Source organism: Trifolium pratense, linkage group LG1 (assembly GCF_020283565.1).
Source record: "Trifolium pratense cultivar HEN17-A07 linkage group LG1, ARS_RC_1.1, whole genome shotgun sequence".
In the NCBI taxonomy this organism is placed as follows: domain Eukaryota; kingdom Viridiplantae; phylum Streptophyta; class Magnoliopsida; order Fabales; family Fabaceae; genus Trifolium; species Trifolium pratense.
Window position 1 is genome coordinate 18,466,721 of NC_060059.1, and position 20,801 is coordinate 18,487,521.

The 20,801-nt window shown below is 36.0% G+C and overlaps 1 protein-coding gene across 1 annotated transcript; it reads right to left on the minus strand.

Annotated features, from left to right (window-relative positions):
- Window positions 1-6,063: 6,063 nt before the first annotated feature.
- On the minus strand, window positions 6,064-10,805 carry LOC123902465 (ethylene receptor 2). Its single transcript, XM_045952193.1, has 3 exons — window positions 10,095-10,805; window positions 7,744-9,616; window positions 6,064-6,802 (listed from the first exon to the last, which is right to left on the minus strand). Exons 2-3 carry the CDS (start codon window positions 9,481-9,483, stop codon window positions 6,266-6,268), a joined length of 2,277 nt encoding a protein of 758 aa, XP_045808149.1. The 5' UTR covers window positions 9,484-9,616; window positions 10,095-10,805; the 3' UTR covers window positions 6,064-6,265.
- Between the last annotated feature and the right edge of the window lie 9,996 nt (window positions 10,806-20,801).

Genomic DNA, 20,801 nt, shown 5'->3' on the forward strand with positions numbered 1-20,801 from the left:
TCTATGGATGATAACAATTTGTTAACATCCCCTTTTGTGATTGACGAGTTCAAAGAGGCTATCTTTTCTATGAAATCAGACAAGTGTCCGGGGCCAGATGGCTTCAATCCAGGTTTTTTCCAGCATTTTTGGCCTACTTGTGGGCAAGAGATCTTCCAACAGTGTTGTAATTGGCTAACAACTGGTACTTTTCCAGCTAACTTGAATTCAACCAACATTTCACTCATTCCCAGAGGTGATAGCCAAGTTTCGATGAAAGATTGGCGTCCTATCTCTCTGTGTAATGTGATTTACAAATTAGTGGCCAAAGTACTAGCTAATAGACTGAAGAACGTTCTTGATAAATGCATTTCGATTAGCCAATCTGCCTTCGTTCCAGGAAGATCTATCCTGGATAATGTTATGGTTGCTTTTGAAGTCATCCACCATATGAAAACCAAGACCAAGGGCAAGTTAGGAGATGTGGCCCTCAAGCTCGATATTAGTAAAGCTTATGACAGAATTGACTGGAATTATCTCCGAGGCACTATGTCAAAGATGGGTTTCTCCAATCAGTGGATTAGTTGGATCATGTTATGTGTTGAGACAGTGGATTACTCAGTGTTGGTTAACGGTAATGTGACTGAGTCTATTAAGCCAAGTCGTGGTCTTAGGCAAGGAGATCCTTTGTCGCCTTATCTTTTCATCATATATGCAGAAGGCCTTTCAGCCCTCATCCGCAGTGCAGAGGCAAGAGGTGATTTGCATGGTGTCAAGATTTGTAGAAACGCTCCCATTGTTTCTCATCTTTTTTTTGCTGACGACTGTTTTTTATTTTTCCGAGCCAATACTAATGAAGCAGATACTATGAAGAATATTCTCAATACTTATGAACAGGCTTCTGGACAGACCATTAATTTTCAAAAATCTGAGATTTTCTGTAGCCGTAATGTAGATTCAGCAGTTCAGAACAATATCTCTAATATCCTTGGCGTTCAAACTGTTCTTGGTACAGGGAAATATTTGGGGCTCCCTTCCTTGATTGGGAGAAGTAAAAAAGCAACTTTCAATTTTATAAAAGACAGGGTGTGGAAGAAGATTAATTCGTGGAGTAGTAAATGTTTATCAAAAGCGGGGCGTGAAGTGCTCATTAAATCGGTTCTTCAGGCTATACCGAATTATTTCATGAGTATATTTATCCTGCCTTCTTCACTATGTGATGAGATTGAAAAATTGATGAATTCCTTCTGGTGGGGTCATTCTGGAGCTCAGAACAGAGGTATTAATTGGTTGTCATGGGATAAATTATCTATGCATAAGGTTGATGGCGGAATGAGATTTAAAGATCTCTCAGCTTTTAATCTAGCTATGATAGGTAAGCAAAGTTGGCGTATTCTTACTAGTCCCAATATTCTGATTACTAAGTTATACAAAGCTAAATATTTCCCAAATTGTAGCTTTCTTGATTCTAGTCTTGGTCACAATCCTAGTTTTGTTTGGAGAAGTATTTGCAACTCCAAATTCTTAATTAGAGCAGGTTGTAGATGGAGGATTGGTGATGGTAATAATATTCCACTTTGGAATGAAAATTGGCTTGCTGATGCTCTCCCTCTTGAACCAATTAATCATAACAATCTAATGTATTTTGGTTTTACGGTCTCTGACCTTATGGAGAATGACTCAAAGGCTTGGAATGTACGCCGTATATCATCCATCTTTGATCAAACTTCGGTAGCTAGAATTTTTGCTACCCCCCTCTACCCATCAGTTTCGGATGATAGACGGTTTTGGCGTGGTGAAAGCAAAGGTGAATATTCTGTCAGAAGTGCTTATAGAATTTGTGTACGTGAGCTCCTTGATACCTCTCATTTGCGTGTTAATGGTAGTTGGAATTTGGTGTGGAACATTGAAGCACCGCCAAAAGTTAAAAATCTGGTTTGGCGCGTTTGTCGAAAGTGTTTTCCGACTCGTGTCCGGTTACGAGATAAAGGAATTGATTGTACGCAGCTATGTGCCTTGTGTGGTGGTGATAATGAGGATAGTGAACATCTTTTATTTAAATGTCCAAGTAGTCAGAATGTGTGGAATATGGTTGAGTTCTCCCAAGTTGTCTCAAATGCTTTAGCTAATAATAACGACGCTCCGGCCATTATCTTTCAAATTCTGCAGCAGCTGTCAAAAGATGATTCAGCAGTATTTGCTTGTGTTTTGTGGAGTATTTGGAAGCAACGTAATAATCAGATTTGGAATAATGTAATTGATGCTCAACATTTTGTTTTTTCCCGAGCTGTTAATATGTTGCAGGATTGGAAAGCAGTCCGTACTGTCGCTTCCAAGTCAGGCCCGACTGTTCAGGACTCCGTGGTAAGATCTTGGCGTAGACCGACGACGGGCCGAGTGAAATGCAACATAGATGCTTCCTTCCCGCCGAGCTCTGACAGAGTTGGTATTGGGATTTGTATCAGAGACGAACATGGTGCTTTCGTTTTAGCTAAAACAGAATGGTTCCCACCAAGATGCGAGGTACACATTGGTGAAGCACTCGGTCTTCTGTCAGCGCTAAATTGGGTACATGAGCTCCAGCTAGGTCCTGTTGATTTTGAATTGGATTCAAAGAGAGTGGTTGATAGCTTCCATTCTTCAGTTAAAGATTACTCTGAATTTGGTGTTATTATGGATCATTGTAATCTTGTTTGTAATAATTATTATAGCAACTCTAGTGTAGAGTTTGTGCGGAGACAAGCAAATGAGGTTGCCTATTGTCTAGCTAAGGCGGCCACATTATCAGCTAGTTTCCAGATCTTGGTTGATGTTCCGAGTTGTATTGAACACATTTTAATTAATGAAATGCTATAAGCACCCTTTTGTCAAAAAAAATTCAAATTGAATATATAAAATAAAGTGGACCCATAAAAAGAATATTTTAATGAAAAATAAGGTGGGTCCAAGAGAAGAGAGATAGTTCTTATTTTAAAAGTATTACCTAATAGGTACTCAAATGGGTGATACTACACCATTGGAGATGGTCTAATATTTTGATTGAATCATTTATCTTTGCATTCCTTCTAATTAATAGTACTATTGACAACAAAAATAGTCAATAAACTTTAAAAATATAAATAAAAAAACATAATTATTCTAAATCAGGACAATTAAAAAGAAACATAGAGGGTGATATTTTAGTTTACTTTTTAAGAAAAAGAACTCCATAACTCAAAATTCCTTCAAAAAAAAAAAAACTCCATAACTCAAAAAAATATGCTAACAAAAGGCAAACTCAACTCAAACTTGGAGGCATGGTCTATACGATGGTTTCTCAACGCACCCACCATTTTCTCCCACACTCCCCAAAAAATTCGGAAAACGTTTCCCGAATTTTTTATAGTGTAAATTTTACACTAAAAAACTGTTCGGAACGTATTTTCCGAATTTTTTTAGGTGCGTTAGGGAGTGCGGGAGAAAGTGGGTGGGTGCGTTGAGAAATTTTCGGTCTATACCACAATATTGGCCCAAAATTTTCTAGGGACATGACCAATTGACCATACTTTTTCAGTCGTGGCTTGTTGAGTTGAAATGTTAGGAAAGGTCAACATTGCAAAATTGGACTCTCTTTTGTTGTTATTATTCAATTTTCTCTCTTTTTGTTAATCCAACAGTTAAATGGTCACAAATAAAAGAAAATAACATAACAGAAGAAGAGAGAAAAAAAGATAAATGAATAGTCCGGATTAGAGCAGAATGAACAGATAAGAGAAAGGGTTGGAGAGGATCCGGATCTCAAGTTTACACATATCCTAACTCATATTTTGTTAGTAGGAATATTATTATTTATATAAATAAACACGTGGAAGTGTTTTTTGTATAGAAATTTAAAAATCAGAAAAAGATACTAATATACTCCATCCATCCGTCCCAAAATATAAGAACTAGTTGACCACATCGATGCATAACTTTGATTACGAATATCTTTATTTGTCTATTAGTAAAAATTATAGAAATTTGATATTTTGAAAATACTCGTCGAAACAAATCAAACAAGATCTTATATGATAATATTTACATTTATATACTTTTAGAAAAATACGGTCAAAACAAAACATATGAATAGTACATTTAGTCAAATGGGTCTTATAAAATGGGACGGAGGGATTATAATTTTGGTTTTATTTTTGTTTTTTTATTTAAAAAATTTAATACTTTTCATGATGCATCATCATGAATTGAGTTTATTAAAAGAGAAGTGCTAGAAACACACCCACTAACACACTCCTTTCAACACACTACAATCTATTGTGCCACATCACCACCTCTTTTTAACTCATTTACTTGTTACCGATTAATGATAAAGGTGAGAGATTTTAACCTTTTTTATTTTTTATTATTATTATTATTTGGTTACACTCATCACATTTCATTCTCTCTCACGGAAACTACTCATCTTCTCCGCTCTCCATTGAATTTGTTATTCATCCCTTCATCATCACTTTGTCTCATCTGTTTTCTCCCAATTTAATATCATACTCATCCATGACGCCATAATCCAGTTGCCAAATCACAGTATAAAAGAAGATGTATCCATTGATAACAAGGATTCTTTAATCAATTAAAAAAATCGATAACAATGATTTCATTGTAATACCCATTGATTCAACAAATTTATAACAATAATTCTTCAATCAGCATATTGATAATAACAACTTGTCTAAGAGAATGGGAACCCAAGAATCGATTAAGCTCTTGTGCAAGTTAGACAACGACGATTGGACGTTGCAACAGAAACGATTGAGTAGAGTGTATATCTTCACCAAGACGAAATCATTGGAGATGGACAGAACGCGGTGGAGAAAAGAACACGACGAGGATAAAAGCGCAGATCTCAAAGAAGGAATATAGTTGTTTTTTTTTTTGCTTGCAGTAAATGTTGTTTTTTTGTTAACCGGCTGTACTGGTTATCAGGTAAGTGTTTTAAAAAATATGATGATGTAGCCCAATAGATAATAGTGTGTTGAAAGGAATATGTTAGTTGGTGTGTCTTTAGCATTACTCTTATAAAATAGTATGACATAGTTTTCTTTCATTAATATAATACTACTCATGAACCAAAATAGTAGCAAAAGTTAAAAAAACTTCCAAAAAATAATAAAATAATAAAAAAGAAATATCAAGTTGGGCAATTGGAATGGTGTTGGGATATGGGGAAATTAAAATAAAAAGAATGGGACCACTTGAAAAAGACAAGTGTTCAGGTACGTGCCCAGGTTCATGCATGGTTTCAAATTCAATGATAATTGGCCCATACTATCAATGAACTTAACAATTCTCAATTCTTTCAATTTCAAAACCAATTCCTTAACCCAATAAAACTTTCCCACTTTGCAAATCTACCTACACCAAATATTATTATACTATATAATACAAATTTAATATTCATACGTCTTTAAAAAAATATCACCTTTTTTTCTTTTTCTCATTAATTTCAATTTTATCTATAAAGCAAATTATCCTGTTGTAGTAAGTTGTTATTCTGTCACCTTTGTGAACCAAACTTTAATACTTAGTACTAAACTTTTATTTTTTATATATTCAATGAACATTATTGATTTATTTAATTTTTATAGAATAATAAGCAATAATGACTCACATCGCATATATGATAAATATATCATATACATATTCATCTTAAATCGAGATGACATTCGGGCGTTAGACTTGATAGGAAAAATCATTGTTCGATCCCTGCAACTACAATCAGAAAGATGATGGAACCACATGATGTCAAAACTGACCGTCAAACTAAATTAAGGAATCCAGTAGGCCGGATATTGACGGTGGTGAAAAAAATCTAAACTTAAAAACCAAGAAATATGAAATATGGTGATAGCGTGCATTTATATATATTATATTCTCATAAACAAATGTACAAAATATCCACCCAAAAATTATAGTTTCTATTTTAGATTTTTCTTTTTCATTATTCTAATTATATATATTGATGTGTTCACTTAATATGGATATTAGATTTAAAACTACATATACATAGCAACAATAACATAAACACATTTGAAAGAAAGAAAGAAACTAATCTGTGTAACATTTTTTTTTTCTTCTTATGTATGACATTGATATCTCTACGTGGAAAATTGGCAGCAAAGTAGAGCCAAAGAGTACTGTGTTCTATAATTTTCTACCAAGAACAAGAATGTGATACTTTAAATAACTTTAATTACTAGATGCTGTAGTGTTTGATTTTAATTTGCACCATCCATTTTTTCACATGACAGTGACACTATATATTCCCTTGCATCAGAATTCTTCTGAGTTCACTAGCAATTCCTTGCAACAAAACCGGTTTTCGGATTACTCCGTTAACACCAATCTGCATACATCTTTCCCACAAATCTTCTTCCGCGCTTGCGGTTAATGCAATAATGATAGGCCTATTTCCACTTTTAAACTTCCGAATCCTTGCGGCAACTTCGAATCCGTCTATATCAGGCATTTGGAGATCCAAAAGAATGACTTGAACGGAAGATCCAACAGGTCCAATGATAGTAAGACATTCGAATCCCGAAGAAGCAGATGTCACAGAACAACCGAGTTTCTGAAGCAGTTTTTGTGTTACTGCTCTATTTACATAGTCGTTGTCAACTAACAGAACTTGCAGACCTCTCAACATTGAATTGGAATAGTTGCGTTCTGATGATTCTCCGGGTTCGGAGATGGCTATTGCAATGGATGGCCGTAGTTGAAACCGAAGAAGAAGTGTCATGCTTTGAGGAATACCATGAGTATATGGTACCAACCATAAGTTTCCTTGCATCAACTGCAATTAACACAGTAAACAGAAATTAAGCAATCAAATCAAAGTACACAAAAAATAACTCAGAATAGAATGATTGCTAAATTTAACAGTACAATTAAAAGCTTGGCTCCTAAACAAAGTGGAAAACTACACCCCTATTCATATAATGAATGGCTTAATTGCATATTTGGTCCTTTTAAGTTTATTTTAGGTTTGGTCCCTTACGTTTAAAAGATTTCAAGTTAGTCCTTTTAGTCAAATTTCTATTTAAATCATCCATGTGACTAACAGATTTGCATACGCGGACAACTTAGGAAGGTGTCGTAGAAGTTTTAGACACAATTTAACGGAAAGTTAAATGAAATTAACTCAAAATTTAATGAAAAGGACGAACTTATGTTGATATCAGTAACGTAAGGGTCCAACTTGAAACTTTTTAAACGTAAGGGATCAAATTGAAACCTAAAATAAACGTAAGGGACCACATATGCAATTAAGCCTGTAATGAATTGAATAACTAATAACTAATCAAGGACATGAAGCTATCATATTTAATACACTACCAAAATATACGTAACACACATTACTCCTAATCTCCTAGAGATACACCTACAACATTCCAATTCCACAAGGCCAGATTTGATCTTCCAGTGGAAAAATAGGATTCTAACTAACATCACAGGTCAGTAAAACACATCTCTTCAATTTAAACTTAATTACAGATTTCGAACATTATTCGACGGTATTCGAGTAAAAATAATGAAAATCCAGATCCAAAGAACCAAATTCAGTTATTTATGTCGCATGAACAATGAAAAGTGTGTGCAAACATTTATGCTTTAAAACTGAAGGAATGCAGAAAATAAGTTTTGCAACATGTGTACAGATGACTCGAGAATGAAGAGATGCAAATCAATGCTATGATACAGTTATTAATCAAAGGAAACATATATGTAACTCACCTGGACTATCCTCTTGCAAATACTAAAGCTCAATCTGCCCTCGTACCTATCACTGGTATATGTCCTACCCCCGAGTCCTGAGGAAACTGAGCTCCCAACTTCAGCATCGCTACTGTTGATCCCTATCTCAAATCTAATATTTACATCACCGCTTGATGAGCTTGGTCTCCAGGTTGACCACCCTTTGTCATTCCTCCCTTGACTACCGGTATCTGCCGAAACCCGGAACACAAGGATCCCTCCTTCCCCATGATTGCAATCCAGGAGATTCCCAACCATATGTAAAATCACCTGAAAAACCCTCCTCTCATCACCCATAACATTGTTCGGTAAAGATTTGTCAACCTCGACCATGAAACCCAAGCCCTTATAAACACACATGCATTTGGCGAGGCAAGCTGCTTCTTTTATCATGGAATGTAACCCAAAAGACCTTATCTCCAAAGGAAATCTTCCATCATCCTTTGCCGAGCTGTCCATGGCATCATTTATCAAGTTCGATAGGACATTGCTCGTCCTTAGCATTGCATCCACAATAAGTTTCTGTTCATTCTTTAAGTTATCGTCTTGTACCATTGAAAGCAATCCTAAAATTGAGTGCATAGGCCTCCTCATACCATCACTCATGACTTTCTGAAACGAGTTTCTTGCCTGATTTGCCATCATAGCATTCCTTCTTGCCTGTTGCAAAGCTCGATTGCGCTCTTCCAACTTTTCTCTCATAAGTTGAGACTCTTCAAGAATTGCAGCATGGGATAGAGCCACGGCAACCTGATCAGCAACCACCTTTATTATCTCCAGCTCCTGATTGCTCCAAGATCTAGGCTCGCCGGCAGGAAGAATCAAGACCAATATTGCATAACACGCCTGAGTTAACTCAGGAGTTCCTCCTTTGAAATTACAAACACGTAACATTGGCATTCGGATCGCAGCAACCGGTCCTGCATCAACAGAAACTCCACAACTGGAAACAGCAAGGGCCGAGTCAGAGCTAAGTACATTCACTCCACTGCTTCCCTTGATTTTTACAACATCCGAATCAGTAATTGGTATAGAAAAATTTAAATTCCTTCCGTTCAATTCATGAGTGAGATTCATCACTGTCTTTTCTTCATTCGGCATCCACACAGCACAATTTTGCAAGCCTAGTGTTTTAGAAAGCTCCACCAAAGTGGTATACAGAATTGTATGTCTATCGAGTGACTTACGAATCTCCTGAGTAAGCATTCTTACATGCATTGCAGCCTCCTTTTGCTTCATAATAAGACCAACCTCCCGTCCAAGATCCCACGTCTTCTTCTTGAGCATGAATTCCCTAACCTTCACTTTAAGAAGTAAAGGAATCAAAGTGACAAGAGTAATCGCCGTAGCACAAGACACCAAGGCAGTAAGAATCTTAAAGACGGTAAGTGCCACCATAAGCTGAAAAGTGTGAGGACCATAAGTCCAACCATTCAACAAATGTGTCAATCCACATAGAACTATGAAGGCAATGAACTGAACAAGGACCCATTTGAAAGGGACGTTCGAGCAACTGACAAAATAAAGAAGTTCAATAGGGATTGAGAAGTAGGCCACAGCAATCAAGAAATCACCAACTCTTTGACACTCCAAAATACTCTCAATAGTCCATAAACTGGTCTCGTCATCACAATTACATCTCGGAAATCCATTATCTGTTGCAGATACACATAAGAAAATAGATGAAATCAACAGCAAAGATACTATTGCTTTTACCATTGATCCAATATGCTGCTGATTATTCTTCAATCCATCTAAGAATACATGTATAGATTATTGGGCCATAGTCATACCCCAGGATAACTATGTTACAAAACAAAAACAGTCTTAATCAATTTTTACCAGTCTTGACCTGTCAACAGTTCAAAAACAAAATTGAAAACTCAGTAAGATCCAAACCAAACTATAAAAATAAAATTAAAAAAATAATGAAATCCTAAACAAAATAACTTTTAAAAAACAAAAATTAACCATACAAATCTATTATTTTTCACAAAATAAATTACCTAAACTATTCTAATTTCCAATCTTAAATTTAAGTCAGCATAGCCTAGGGTATAGAGTGGAATAAATCAATGAATAAGACAGTACCAACAGATGCAGAGGATATAACCATAACCATCATAATTTACAAACACAAATGACATAGAATAAAAATAATTCATTAAAATCCAAGATATACTAAACCTGAGGTAAGGAAAATCCAAAAAATAATATTAAAAAAATCAAAGTCCAACAATTTCAAGTTTAATAATCTTCCCTAATCCCCCACCTCAAAAATTAAACAATAAAACAAAAATCAAGTAATGCAGACCAAAAATAAATAGTACCTGAAAAAAATAAATAAAGCCTCTTATTGTAACATCAGATCTTAACAAAGCCTTGTGAAAAATGCATTATCAACAACACATTCATCAAATCTTCTCCAATTTCTTCAACATCAAATCAAAACACCCCAATAACAAAGTTCATCACTTTATAATCAACAAATTAAGAAAAATTGCACCCACCTTCTTGTCATTGGAAAAGAACAACTAAAATAGGCACTAAATCCCAATAAATGAATTAAATAAAAATACCATTTTTACTGTTGAAAAGATTCCGCAGCACGAAACCGGGTGCGACCCTTTATTGGAAAAAGCTCCAAGAGCTTAAATTTGATAGCAAAAAACAAAAGAATGAAGAAAAAAAATCAGAGTGAAAAAGCCACAAGAAGATGAAGAAAAAATGGTGTTGTTTTTTTTTTTTGTGAACAGAGACAGAGAATCTTTTATTTTTTTTTTAAGGTTTTTGAGGGAATTAGCGTTTGTGTTGTGTGTTGTGTGTTGTGTGTTGTTGTTGTGAGAGTAAGAAAAAAACCACGTATGAAGGAAAATATAAGAGAGAGAAAGCGCCGTTGTTTTCGTTTGGGAGAGAAAAGGGTGAGTTGTATTTAGAAGAGAGGGAGAGAGAGAGAGTGTGAGAAAGACAGGAAGGTGGGACCCACTTTCTTACATGAAGAGAACTTGGACGCCCTTGTGTTTTTTGTTTTTCAATATTTTATTTTCAAGTCTCTTTCCTTTTCGGTTTCCCTTTCTTGTTTTGGTATGTGCGTTTTATTATTATTATTATATATATATTTTTTATATTAAGTGTTTTTTTTTTGACAAACAGAAATTTATATCATTTCATTATTCAAAATCGGAGTAATACAAAGAGGTAATGTCTCAAAAGTACAGCGACGAGACCATGACAAGGCCGCCCTAGCAAGAGTGTGGGCAACGTTGTTCGCTTGCCGCTTAATAAACTTAACCATGAAGTTTGGATTACATGACAAAAGATTGTTAATTTGACATATTAGGAAACTAAACTCAGAGCTACCACCATATAGATGTTGAGTTGCATCCACCACACTTTTAGAATTCGTCTCAAAAATAACATGAGAAATGCCTCGTTGTGATAATGATTTCAACGCTTCAAGTAAGGCTATGGACTCTCCTTCTATAACGGAACAACTTCCATCCATCCAAGTAGTCTCTGCTAATACAAACCGACCCAGGTGATCACGCAAACACCATCCCGTGCTGGTCTTGTTGAGGTTTTTGTGAAAACCCGCGTCAACATTACACTTAAGCCAGCCTGTGCTCGGTTTTTGCCATCTCAGCTGATGTTGCTGCTGTTCTGTTTGTCTTCCTTGCTTCATGCGTTGAACCAGAGCCCATTCTTCCCAAAGTTGTCGCGCCTTTAAGCCTAACCTGCTGCCTGGTTCGTGCTCATCGTTCCAAACTTTATTATTCCTATTATTCCACAACACCCATACAAGCATAGCAAAGAGTCCAGCCGTATCCTCATCCGCAGCAGAGCAGAATGCGTGAATGATCTCCTTAGCGTTACCGGCAAGCTGAATTCGCGGTTGAATAATGGTCTCTAGGCCTGCTGCATAATGTGCTTGAATGCTAGTTTCACAAGCAAATAAAAAGTGCCAATCATCTTCCATGTCATGACTACAAAGAGGACATATTAGGGGACAAGGTACATGCTTCTCTTGAAGTCTAATGCGGGTTGGTAAACAGCCTTTGCTAATTCGCCATAGTAAATGTTTAGCCTTCGGTGGAGCATGAATCTTCCATAAACTATGCCAATCTTCATGTTGTGGCTGCACACCTACCTTTCCTGTAACATCGAGCATACATTTATATCCACTCTTGACACTATAATTACCATGTGTGTTATCAATCCAAACCAGCTTATCTTCCTCAACCGAATTGAATAAAGGAATCTCAAGAATTCTGTTAGCAATATGCAATGGAAAAATAGACTCGATTTTCTCCTTATCCCACATTTTCACATTATGTAGCATAAGATCATGAACTTTAAAATTATGCAGACCTTGGGGTTGTGGTGATGGGAGCCATGCACCAACCTCCCCCCTCAACCATGGTTCACTCATGATTTTAATGCTAGCTCCATTTCCAATACTCCACCTACAACCATTCATAAGAATTGTCCTAGCTTGCCAAATGCCTCTCCAAGGATAGCTCGGATTATGACCAATATGTGATTCAAAAAGAGAGGAATTTGGAAAGTACCTTGCTTTGAAAAGTTTCGCCACAAGTGTGTGAGGCCTTGTCATAATATTCCACCCCTGCTTAGCTATCATTGCCATATTGAAAGTATGTAAGTCTCGGAATCCCATACCGCCTTGGCTTTTTGGTAGTGTCATGCGGTCCCAAGCTAACCAACGGATACCTTTATTATTTGCTCCGCCTCCCCACCAGAAGGAATTCATCATTCTTTCAATATCTTTGATTATGGAATCCGGAAGGAGGTAAATACTCATAACATAAGATGGAATTGCCTGCAGAACTGATTTGATCATTACCTCCTTCCCTGCTCTTGATAAAGACCTTCCTTTCCACGAGTTTATTCGCTTCCAAACTCTATCTTTGATATAGGCGAACACATCCTTCTTTTTCCTACCTATCATAGAAGGAAGCCCAAGATAGTTACTCGTTCCAAGCACATGTCGAACTCCCATTGTATTTGCAAGATCTTCCCGGGCTGCTATACTCAAATTTCTGCTGAAAAAAACCTCTGATTTTGATAAATTAATTTCTTGTCCTGATGCCTCACCATAAGTTTTAAGGATGCTCATCAAATGATTGGTTTCCTCTATCGTGGAGTGTTTTAATAATAATAATCATAATGAATTGGTTTAAGTGGTACCTATTTTGATCTTTTTAATTTGGTGGTTAGAGGTTCGATTATTAGTTTTTGCGTATAGAAAAAAGTTTACTATGAAGAGAAGAATAAAAAGGATCGAACTACCTACTCATTATTCGGAGGTGAATCATAGAACACCAAAAGCGGTGGTATTTTATGGACCTAACATAGGTCACATCCCTCACCACATAAGATTGAAAGATCCAAACCTTCCTTTTCGGAGCTGAAACATTAAGTTAAGAGGGGAGATTAATCATAGATAAGGTGATGGAAACTTCATACTTATATCGTGGTAAAAAAAAAATAGTTGGTGACCTGCTAATTAGGGGTTCAATTTCATCGTCCACTAATAGTGATAAAATTTTACTAGACAAAATAATACATGACAGAATAGCACATGACAAATGAAGTTTTCAACTTGTATAGAAGACAAAAAGTTGCGTCTAGTTTAGTGAGGACGAGAATTTCATTTTTTTGTCCAATTTATTAGCACTTAGACGTCCCACCTTGACTAGAGATATGACATAGATAATCTTTATAAGTATAGTGCAAACCTCAACTTCGAAGCTAGCTTTTGTGGTTGAGTATATGCCTCCTAAATTCTAATAAGGACCAACAACATAAATTTGATAAGACTATAAATTCAAATTTAATTTTTTGAATGGAATAATTCATTGTTAGTCCGAATTTAATTATTTCACGATCGAACTCCAAATTACCATAAACTCTTTCTCTAAGAACTCAAGTGTTAACAAAAATAAATAGAGTAAAATGAGATATATTTCCACAAATAATATAATAAAGTAATATTCGAGTATTAATAAAAGATATGTTTATATTTAATGTTCAAAATAAATAGTGAAATGAGATATATTTCCACAAATGATAAACCAATATTTGAAATACTGATTAAAAGAGATGTTTAATCGGTAAGATCAAATTTTGAACTTATAACTTATAAGGTTGTACGATAAAAAGAGACTTGTTGATAAATGTTTTTCAAAAAGAGTTTATAGCTTATTTTGGGTCGCGAGGGGCAGCCGGGGGATCATCCACATTAGGTTCAAGAACAATTCTACAAGTGAGTTTGACACTACACTTTAACCCAAAATCTTAAGGTGTTAGGTTTATGGGTCACTTCACTTATAAAGTGTTTGACCTCTACTTTTTTAAGCAATGTGGGGCTTAACTCACACTTGCCACAACAATCTCCCTCTTGTTGTGAATTCGTCAATAAAATCACACCAATAATATTTGATGTGTGGAGCAATAGAACGACAACCAATAACAAGCGGAATAAGCAATAATAATAACAACGATAAACAAGACAAGGGAGAAGAAAGAACACGATAATTTGTTTACCAAGTTCGGTCCAACAATGACCTACTCTAGGGGAGATAGCAGCTCCTCGTTCCACTATAATCAAACAAGTAACTTTACACAAAGAAATCTCAATTGGGTTACAAGAATTAACAAACCCTAACTCTACCAAATTCCCGAATCTCTTCCCTTGACCAAGAGACTCAATTTGATAAGTGTTTTCCAAGGTGTAATCAATTCCCTTTGCCCAACCCTAGATTTATACCAAGAGACAACCCCTCTTGTTTCTCTCTAAAACTCTAGTCTTGTGTCGACGACAAATCATAATTGATTCCCTACATCTCTCCTTGCTCTCTCAATTTTTTTATGAATAAAGCACTCCAATAAAAATTATATGCCTAAATCGTAGAATCAAATCTGTTTTAAAATAAAACAAATTCAAGTCTAAGTGTCATTCAATAAAAAAAAATTCTCAAAAAAACTACAAAACAACAAAGATGCAAAAATTGGTCCCGCACTCGCTCAGCCTGCGCGCACCCAGCGCAAGTGGCATAACTAAAACTCAAAATTGCAAGCAATTTGCGCACGGAGTAATAGGACATGCGCCCAGCGCAATCAACGGCTTATTCTCTTGAATTTTTTGACTTCTTGTTACCAAGATTTCAAGGCATATTCAACACCCCTCAAGTGTGAGTCCTTTAATTCATTATGCTCCCCCTCAAGCGGAAGCTTTCATTCATCTATACACTTGTACCGTCGTTAGCTACACGGCTCAACGGAACTCGCCACACAAGTGAGTTGGACACCACATTTTAACCCAAAACCTTAATGTGTTAGGTTTATGCGTCTCTTCACTTATAAAGTGTTCAACTTTCACTTTTCTAAGCAATGTGAGACTTAATTCACACTTGCCATAACATAATTTACTAGCTTGTAGTTTATTTTTCAAACGCTGTTTCAAGTAGCTTATGAGCTTATAGCTAATCATTTTTTCTTTCAATTTTCCCTTTGTTATCTTACTTATAAGCTAGTCCAACAACTAATTTTATCAAACACTACAAAGGACCCATTTGGATTTGGCTTATTTTTTAGCTTATAAAAATGGCTTATGCAAATAAGTAAACTTTTGTGTTAATTCATAAGTTTTCACTGACAAATATTATATTTTTATAAGCTATTTTCTTATAAGCTATATGAAAAGTTTATAGTAATACATAAAAACTTATTTATTTATATAAGTTATTTTGCATAAACTAAAAAATAACCTAATTCAAATGGACCCAATTCAATCGACAGTTATTCACTATAGATATTTATAAATTATTCGCTATAAATTCAACTATCCGCTATTCTCTACCTCCCGCATCAAACTCATCATGCTCTAACACGACATGCTCTAACATGACTAATGTTTCAACCGTGTCTAATAAAAGATTATCTAATGCTCCCATGATGGAATAAAAATTCCATTGAATTCTCCGTTCAATGTTCGATCTTCTTGTGTCAGAACCCGGACTTGTTTCCCATCTCTTTTTTTTTTCTTTCTTTTTCCTCTCTCTCTCTAGAATTAAATTTTTATTTAATTTTTGTGCTACGTAGTTCCACCAAGTCCAAATGTGTGGATATTGTTGTAGTGTATACTTTGGGAGATGTCTCCTTTCTTAATCGGGAGCGCACACAGAATTAGCCTTAGATATACCTTGCTGGTATCAAATAAAGGCCAACTTATATCAAAACTAAATCTAAATAATACTGCAAAAATATGACTAAGACACCTACCCAAAATTACAATAATATTTTTTTTTTTACAGAAAAAATACAATAATAATTAATAATGCAACTATATGAATGGGCTTTTGTACTCCCTTGGTCCCCAATGTTTGTTTAACTTTTAATCATTTAGTAACTAATCTTCCTAAGAGATATGTATAAATCGAACTTTTAATCATTTGTTTAAGAGTACAAATTGTAAGGAACAAGGTTATCAAAACCGGACCGGACTGGCCGGTCGGACCAGTCGGACCGTGAACCGGTCATGAAAACGGTTCGGTTTTGAGCAAAAAACGGATAGGAAACCGACCGGCAAAAAAACGCGTGAACCGGGGTCGAACCGGGTCGAACCGACGAACCGGACGGGCGGTTCAAGCGGTTTTGCAGTTTTTTTTTTTTTTTTTTTTATAAAAAAAATAGGGCAAAACGACGTCGTTTTAATTTTTTTTTTAAAAAAATTTGAAACAAAACAACGACGTCGTAGGAATAAGAAATGTTTTTGTTTTTCATCTATTTTTCATTTGGTTTGAATTATAAATTTTATTTTATGTTGACTTGTGATATTTTATCTTTTTAATGTGTGAAATTATGAAATATTGAGCAATTATTCATATATATTTATTTATATATTAATTAAAATATATATTTAATTAAAAACGGTTCGACCCCGATTGAACCCGGTCCAACCAATTGAACCTTAAACCGGTGAGCTCGCCGGTTCGATGACCGGTCCGGTTCTGACAACCTTGGTAAGGAATAAAGGGATGACGGGGCAGCACCATCCATGTCAGGCTTTTCCACGTGACCTTTGACTTCTGTTTTGATGGTCACGACTGTGCCTAAGTTATATATGCACATTGATTAAAGATCTAAAAAAACCACTCAAATTCCTCATTAGACTATGGTTTTCTCATGTTATCTTTGATAGAATGGTTTTCAAGTGTTTATGCTTCATTGTCAACAACATTGTCTGCCTAATTAAAATGTTATAACTTCAAAAAGGATTGACATGCAATGGAACTTTCCTCATAGCATTGCATTTCTTCCTATGGAAGATTTCTCACTCACAAATGAATAAAGGGTTGTCTACGTACGGTACCACTAATAATACATGTCCCATATATAATAATTGGCCTAAATTCATTATGCACTTATTGAGACATTGTAAAGATATATATCAGAGAATTTTGGTCAAATTTGTTGGTGATTTTAGTATCAACAATGTATTTTGGTAGTAATGTGATTTACTATAGGTCAATGCAATTATGCGTTAAGTTTGAAACGAGTCAGGGTAGTGCGGAGTGCACGCTCGTCAAGCCAAACGTGTAATTTAATACGAATAATTGAAACGGGGTTTTCGAAAAGGTGTGCATGTTCGTTTGAATAGTCGTACCATTTCCCAACAGACATGACCGTTTGAATAGTCGTACCATTTCCCAACAGACATGACCGTTTTTTTCGAAAAGGCGTGTCTGTTCGTTTTCTGTTATTGGTCTCCTATATAAGGAGTCATTTGGCCTCGGTTTTGAAGGACGAAAAATACTTCCTCTCTACATTCTGATATGTTCTCTATTGTCAGAAACAGATTGCTCTTCGAGAATTATCCCCGCAAAGATTTCGTGAACCCAGACAAGAATAGGGTCGAAATACTTTGTTCGAAAAGTGAACGAACACAATTCTTCGAAGATATCCAGGATTATCATACCGCATTTCTAACAAACGAACAAAGTATTTTTTCTGATAATCATGGCTGGAGGAGGAAACACCGTCAAAGATATGACTAAAAGTTTCGGAAAATTGGACAAGTTTCAAGGACAAGACTTCAGGCGTTGGCAGAAGAAGATGCATTTCATGTTGACAACGTTGAAGGTGGTGCACGTCCTGTCTACACCGATTCCAGAAATTGGGGAGGATGACACGGTTGAAAATCTGAGACGCCGATCAAAGTGGGAGAACGACGATTACATATGCAGAGGGCACATTCTTAACGGTATGTCTGATCCCTTATTTGATATTTACCAAAACGTGGAATCTGCAAAGGTATTATGGGATTGTCTCGAAGCCAAGTACATGGCAGAGGACTCATCCAGTAAAAAGTTCCTGGTGACCGATTTCAACAATTACAAAATGGTTGAATCGAGGTCTGTCATGGAACAATTCAATGAACTCCTCCGAATCCTTGGACAGTTCACACAACATGGATTGAAGATGGATGAAACAATATCTGTCTCAAGCATCATAGATAAGTTGCCTCCTTCATGGAAGGATTTCAAACACAATCTGAAACATGGAAAAGACGAACTGTCTTTAATCCAACTTGGAAGTCACTTGGGCATAGAGGAAATCTCTACGAGCGCATGAGGATAACAAAGGAAAAGGCAAAGAAATTGCTGGACCCTCGGTTAATATGATCGAAGAGGGTGGTAAGAACGATAACAACAAAAACAAAGGAAAGAAGCGTGCTTTCAATAACAAAAAGGGCAATTTCGGTGTTAACAAGAAACCGAAACTAGAATGCTGGAAGTGTGGCAGAACAGGCCACTTCAAGAAGGATTGCCGCTTCGGCAAAAAGCACAACAACGCGAACGCAAGTGGTTCAGGAAAGGGGTCTAAGGACAAATCCGAAAACCAAGGATGATGCTATCGCGTGGTGGATTGATTCTGGCGCCACAACACATGTTTTCAAGGATCGTTTATGGTTCAAGACTTTTATTCCAGTGGAAGATGGTTCTGTTCTATACATGGGAGATGATCACTTCGCTCCCGTTGAAGGCAAAGGAAACGTGGTGCTAGAATTCAGTTCTGGAAAGACTATTACTTTGTTTAATGTATTGTATGTTCCTAAGTTACGCAAGAATTTAATTTCTGGTCCTGTATTGAATAAGCTTGGATACAAGCAAGTGTGTGAATTCGATAAATATGTTTTATCGAAGTCTGGTGTGTTTGTAGGATTTGGATATTATAATAATGGAATGTTTATGATGAATTTGAATGGAGTTCCTAAAGATTCTGGTTCGATATTTATGTCTTCTTCGAATGTTATCAATTTTTCATTATGGCATGCTCGTTTAGGACATGTAAATTATAAAAGAATGCATGAAATGTCTAAAGACGATTTAATTCCTGTTTTTAATGAAAATAATGAAAAGTGTAAAACTTGCATGTTAACAAAGATCACTAGGCAACCTTTTAAAAATATAACAAGAAAATCTGTTATACTTGAATTGATACATAGTGATTTATGTGATTTGCATGCTACTCCATCACTAGGGCATAAAAAGTATCTTATCACTTTCATAGATGATGCATCTAGATTCTGCTATGTTTATTTATTGCATGCTAAGGACGAAGCTTTAGATAAATTCATAATTTATAAAACTGAAGTTGAACTGCAACAAAATGTGATGATTAAAACATTACGTACGGATAGAGGTGGTGAATATTATGATCCTGTATTTTTCCAATCCGTAGGAATCATTCATGAGACTACGGCACCTTATACACCTCAACAAAATGGTGTGGCTGAAAGGAAAAATAGAGCTCTTAAAGAAATGGTGAATGCCATGTTATCTTACTCTGGTTTAAGTGAAGGGTTTTGGGGAGAAGCCATGTTAACGGCTTGCTATTTGTTAAATAGGGTTCCTAATAAAAGGAATAAGACTACCCCATATGAACTTTGGTATAAGAAACGACCCAACTTAAACTTTCTACGTGTTTGGGGTTGCAGGGCCGTGGTTAGACTCCCGGATCCTAAAAGGAAAACTTTGGGTGAAAAGGGTGTAGCTTGCATCTTTGTTGGATATGCTGAGCATTCCAAGGCTTATAGGTTTTATGTTATACACTACACCATTTATTGCCTCTGGCAACCGTTGAAAATTGTTGCCAGAACTGCGAAAATCGTTGCCTAAAAGAATAGGGGACGATTTCCAACCGTCTTCTATGCGAGCGTTGCCTATACTTTAAGGGGACGTTTTACTCGCTTCTTTGGGCACACTTTATATAAGCGTTGCCTATGTTATAGGAATAGGGGACGTTTATCCAGCGCACTTTAGGCAACAATATTGAAGCGTTGCCATAACATGTAACACTTTATAATCGTTGCCTATAGGTGTACAGAGAATAAAAACGTTAGCTACAGTATAACCGTGGCAAAATGGATAATTTCTATATTATCTTTTTGGGAAATTCAATTACTCCATTCATATATTGAAAACAGAGTTTGCATAAAAAAAATATATTGAAAATAGAGGGAACATTACATAGAGAAGGATTGACAATTGGTGGGCCATTTCCCATCCATGTCTTAGAACCTATAACTTTTGCTAAACCAACAAGTTCATGTACACCAAATTCACATTCCTAACAATAAAAGAAACTTCTGCACTAGCTAAGCTATTCATAAGCTCCCTACAATCATGGATAATATAATCTATATTAGCTACATAATTACTCCCTGTTATGTAGTGTGCTACCACCTTGTGCATCAGTTAAGATATTGACTCGGTTCAGCTGCTGTTATATCGCCAGTTGCAATGCCCACCAGACTCCCAGCACTTCACCCAGCACTGGTTCAATACTGATGTGTTCTCTGCGGAAAGTTGATACAATAGTCTTTCTTTGTGGGTTAATTATGACACAGCCTCAACATGTTGCATTATCCTTAAAACAGCCAGCATCCACGTGAAGTGTAGCATCTTCAGTCGAATTGTCGCTACAGACAGTTGGATGTATGTGTCGGAAGGGTT

What these genes read in the sequence shown, in the direction of transcription:
- LOC123902465 (XM_045952193.1), bottom strand. Translation starts at nt 9,483, where the DNA reads ATGGTAAAAGCAATAGTATCTTTGCTGTTGATTTCATCTATTTTCTTA. An exon ending in TTTGCAAGAGGATAGTCCAG is followed by an intron (nt 6,803 to 7,743) that starts GTGAGTTACATA and finishes TGTTAATTGCAG; the next exon opens with TTGATGCAAGGAAACTTATG.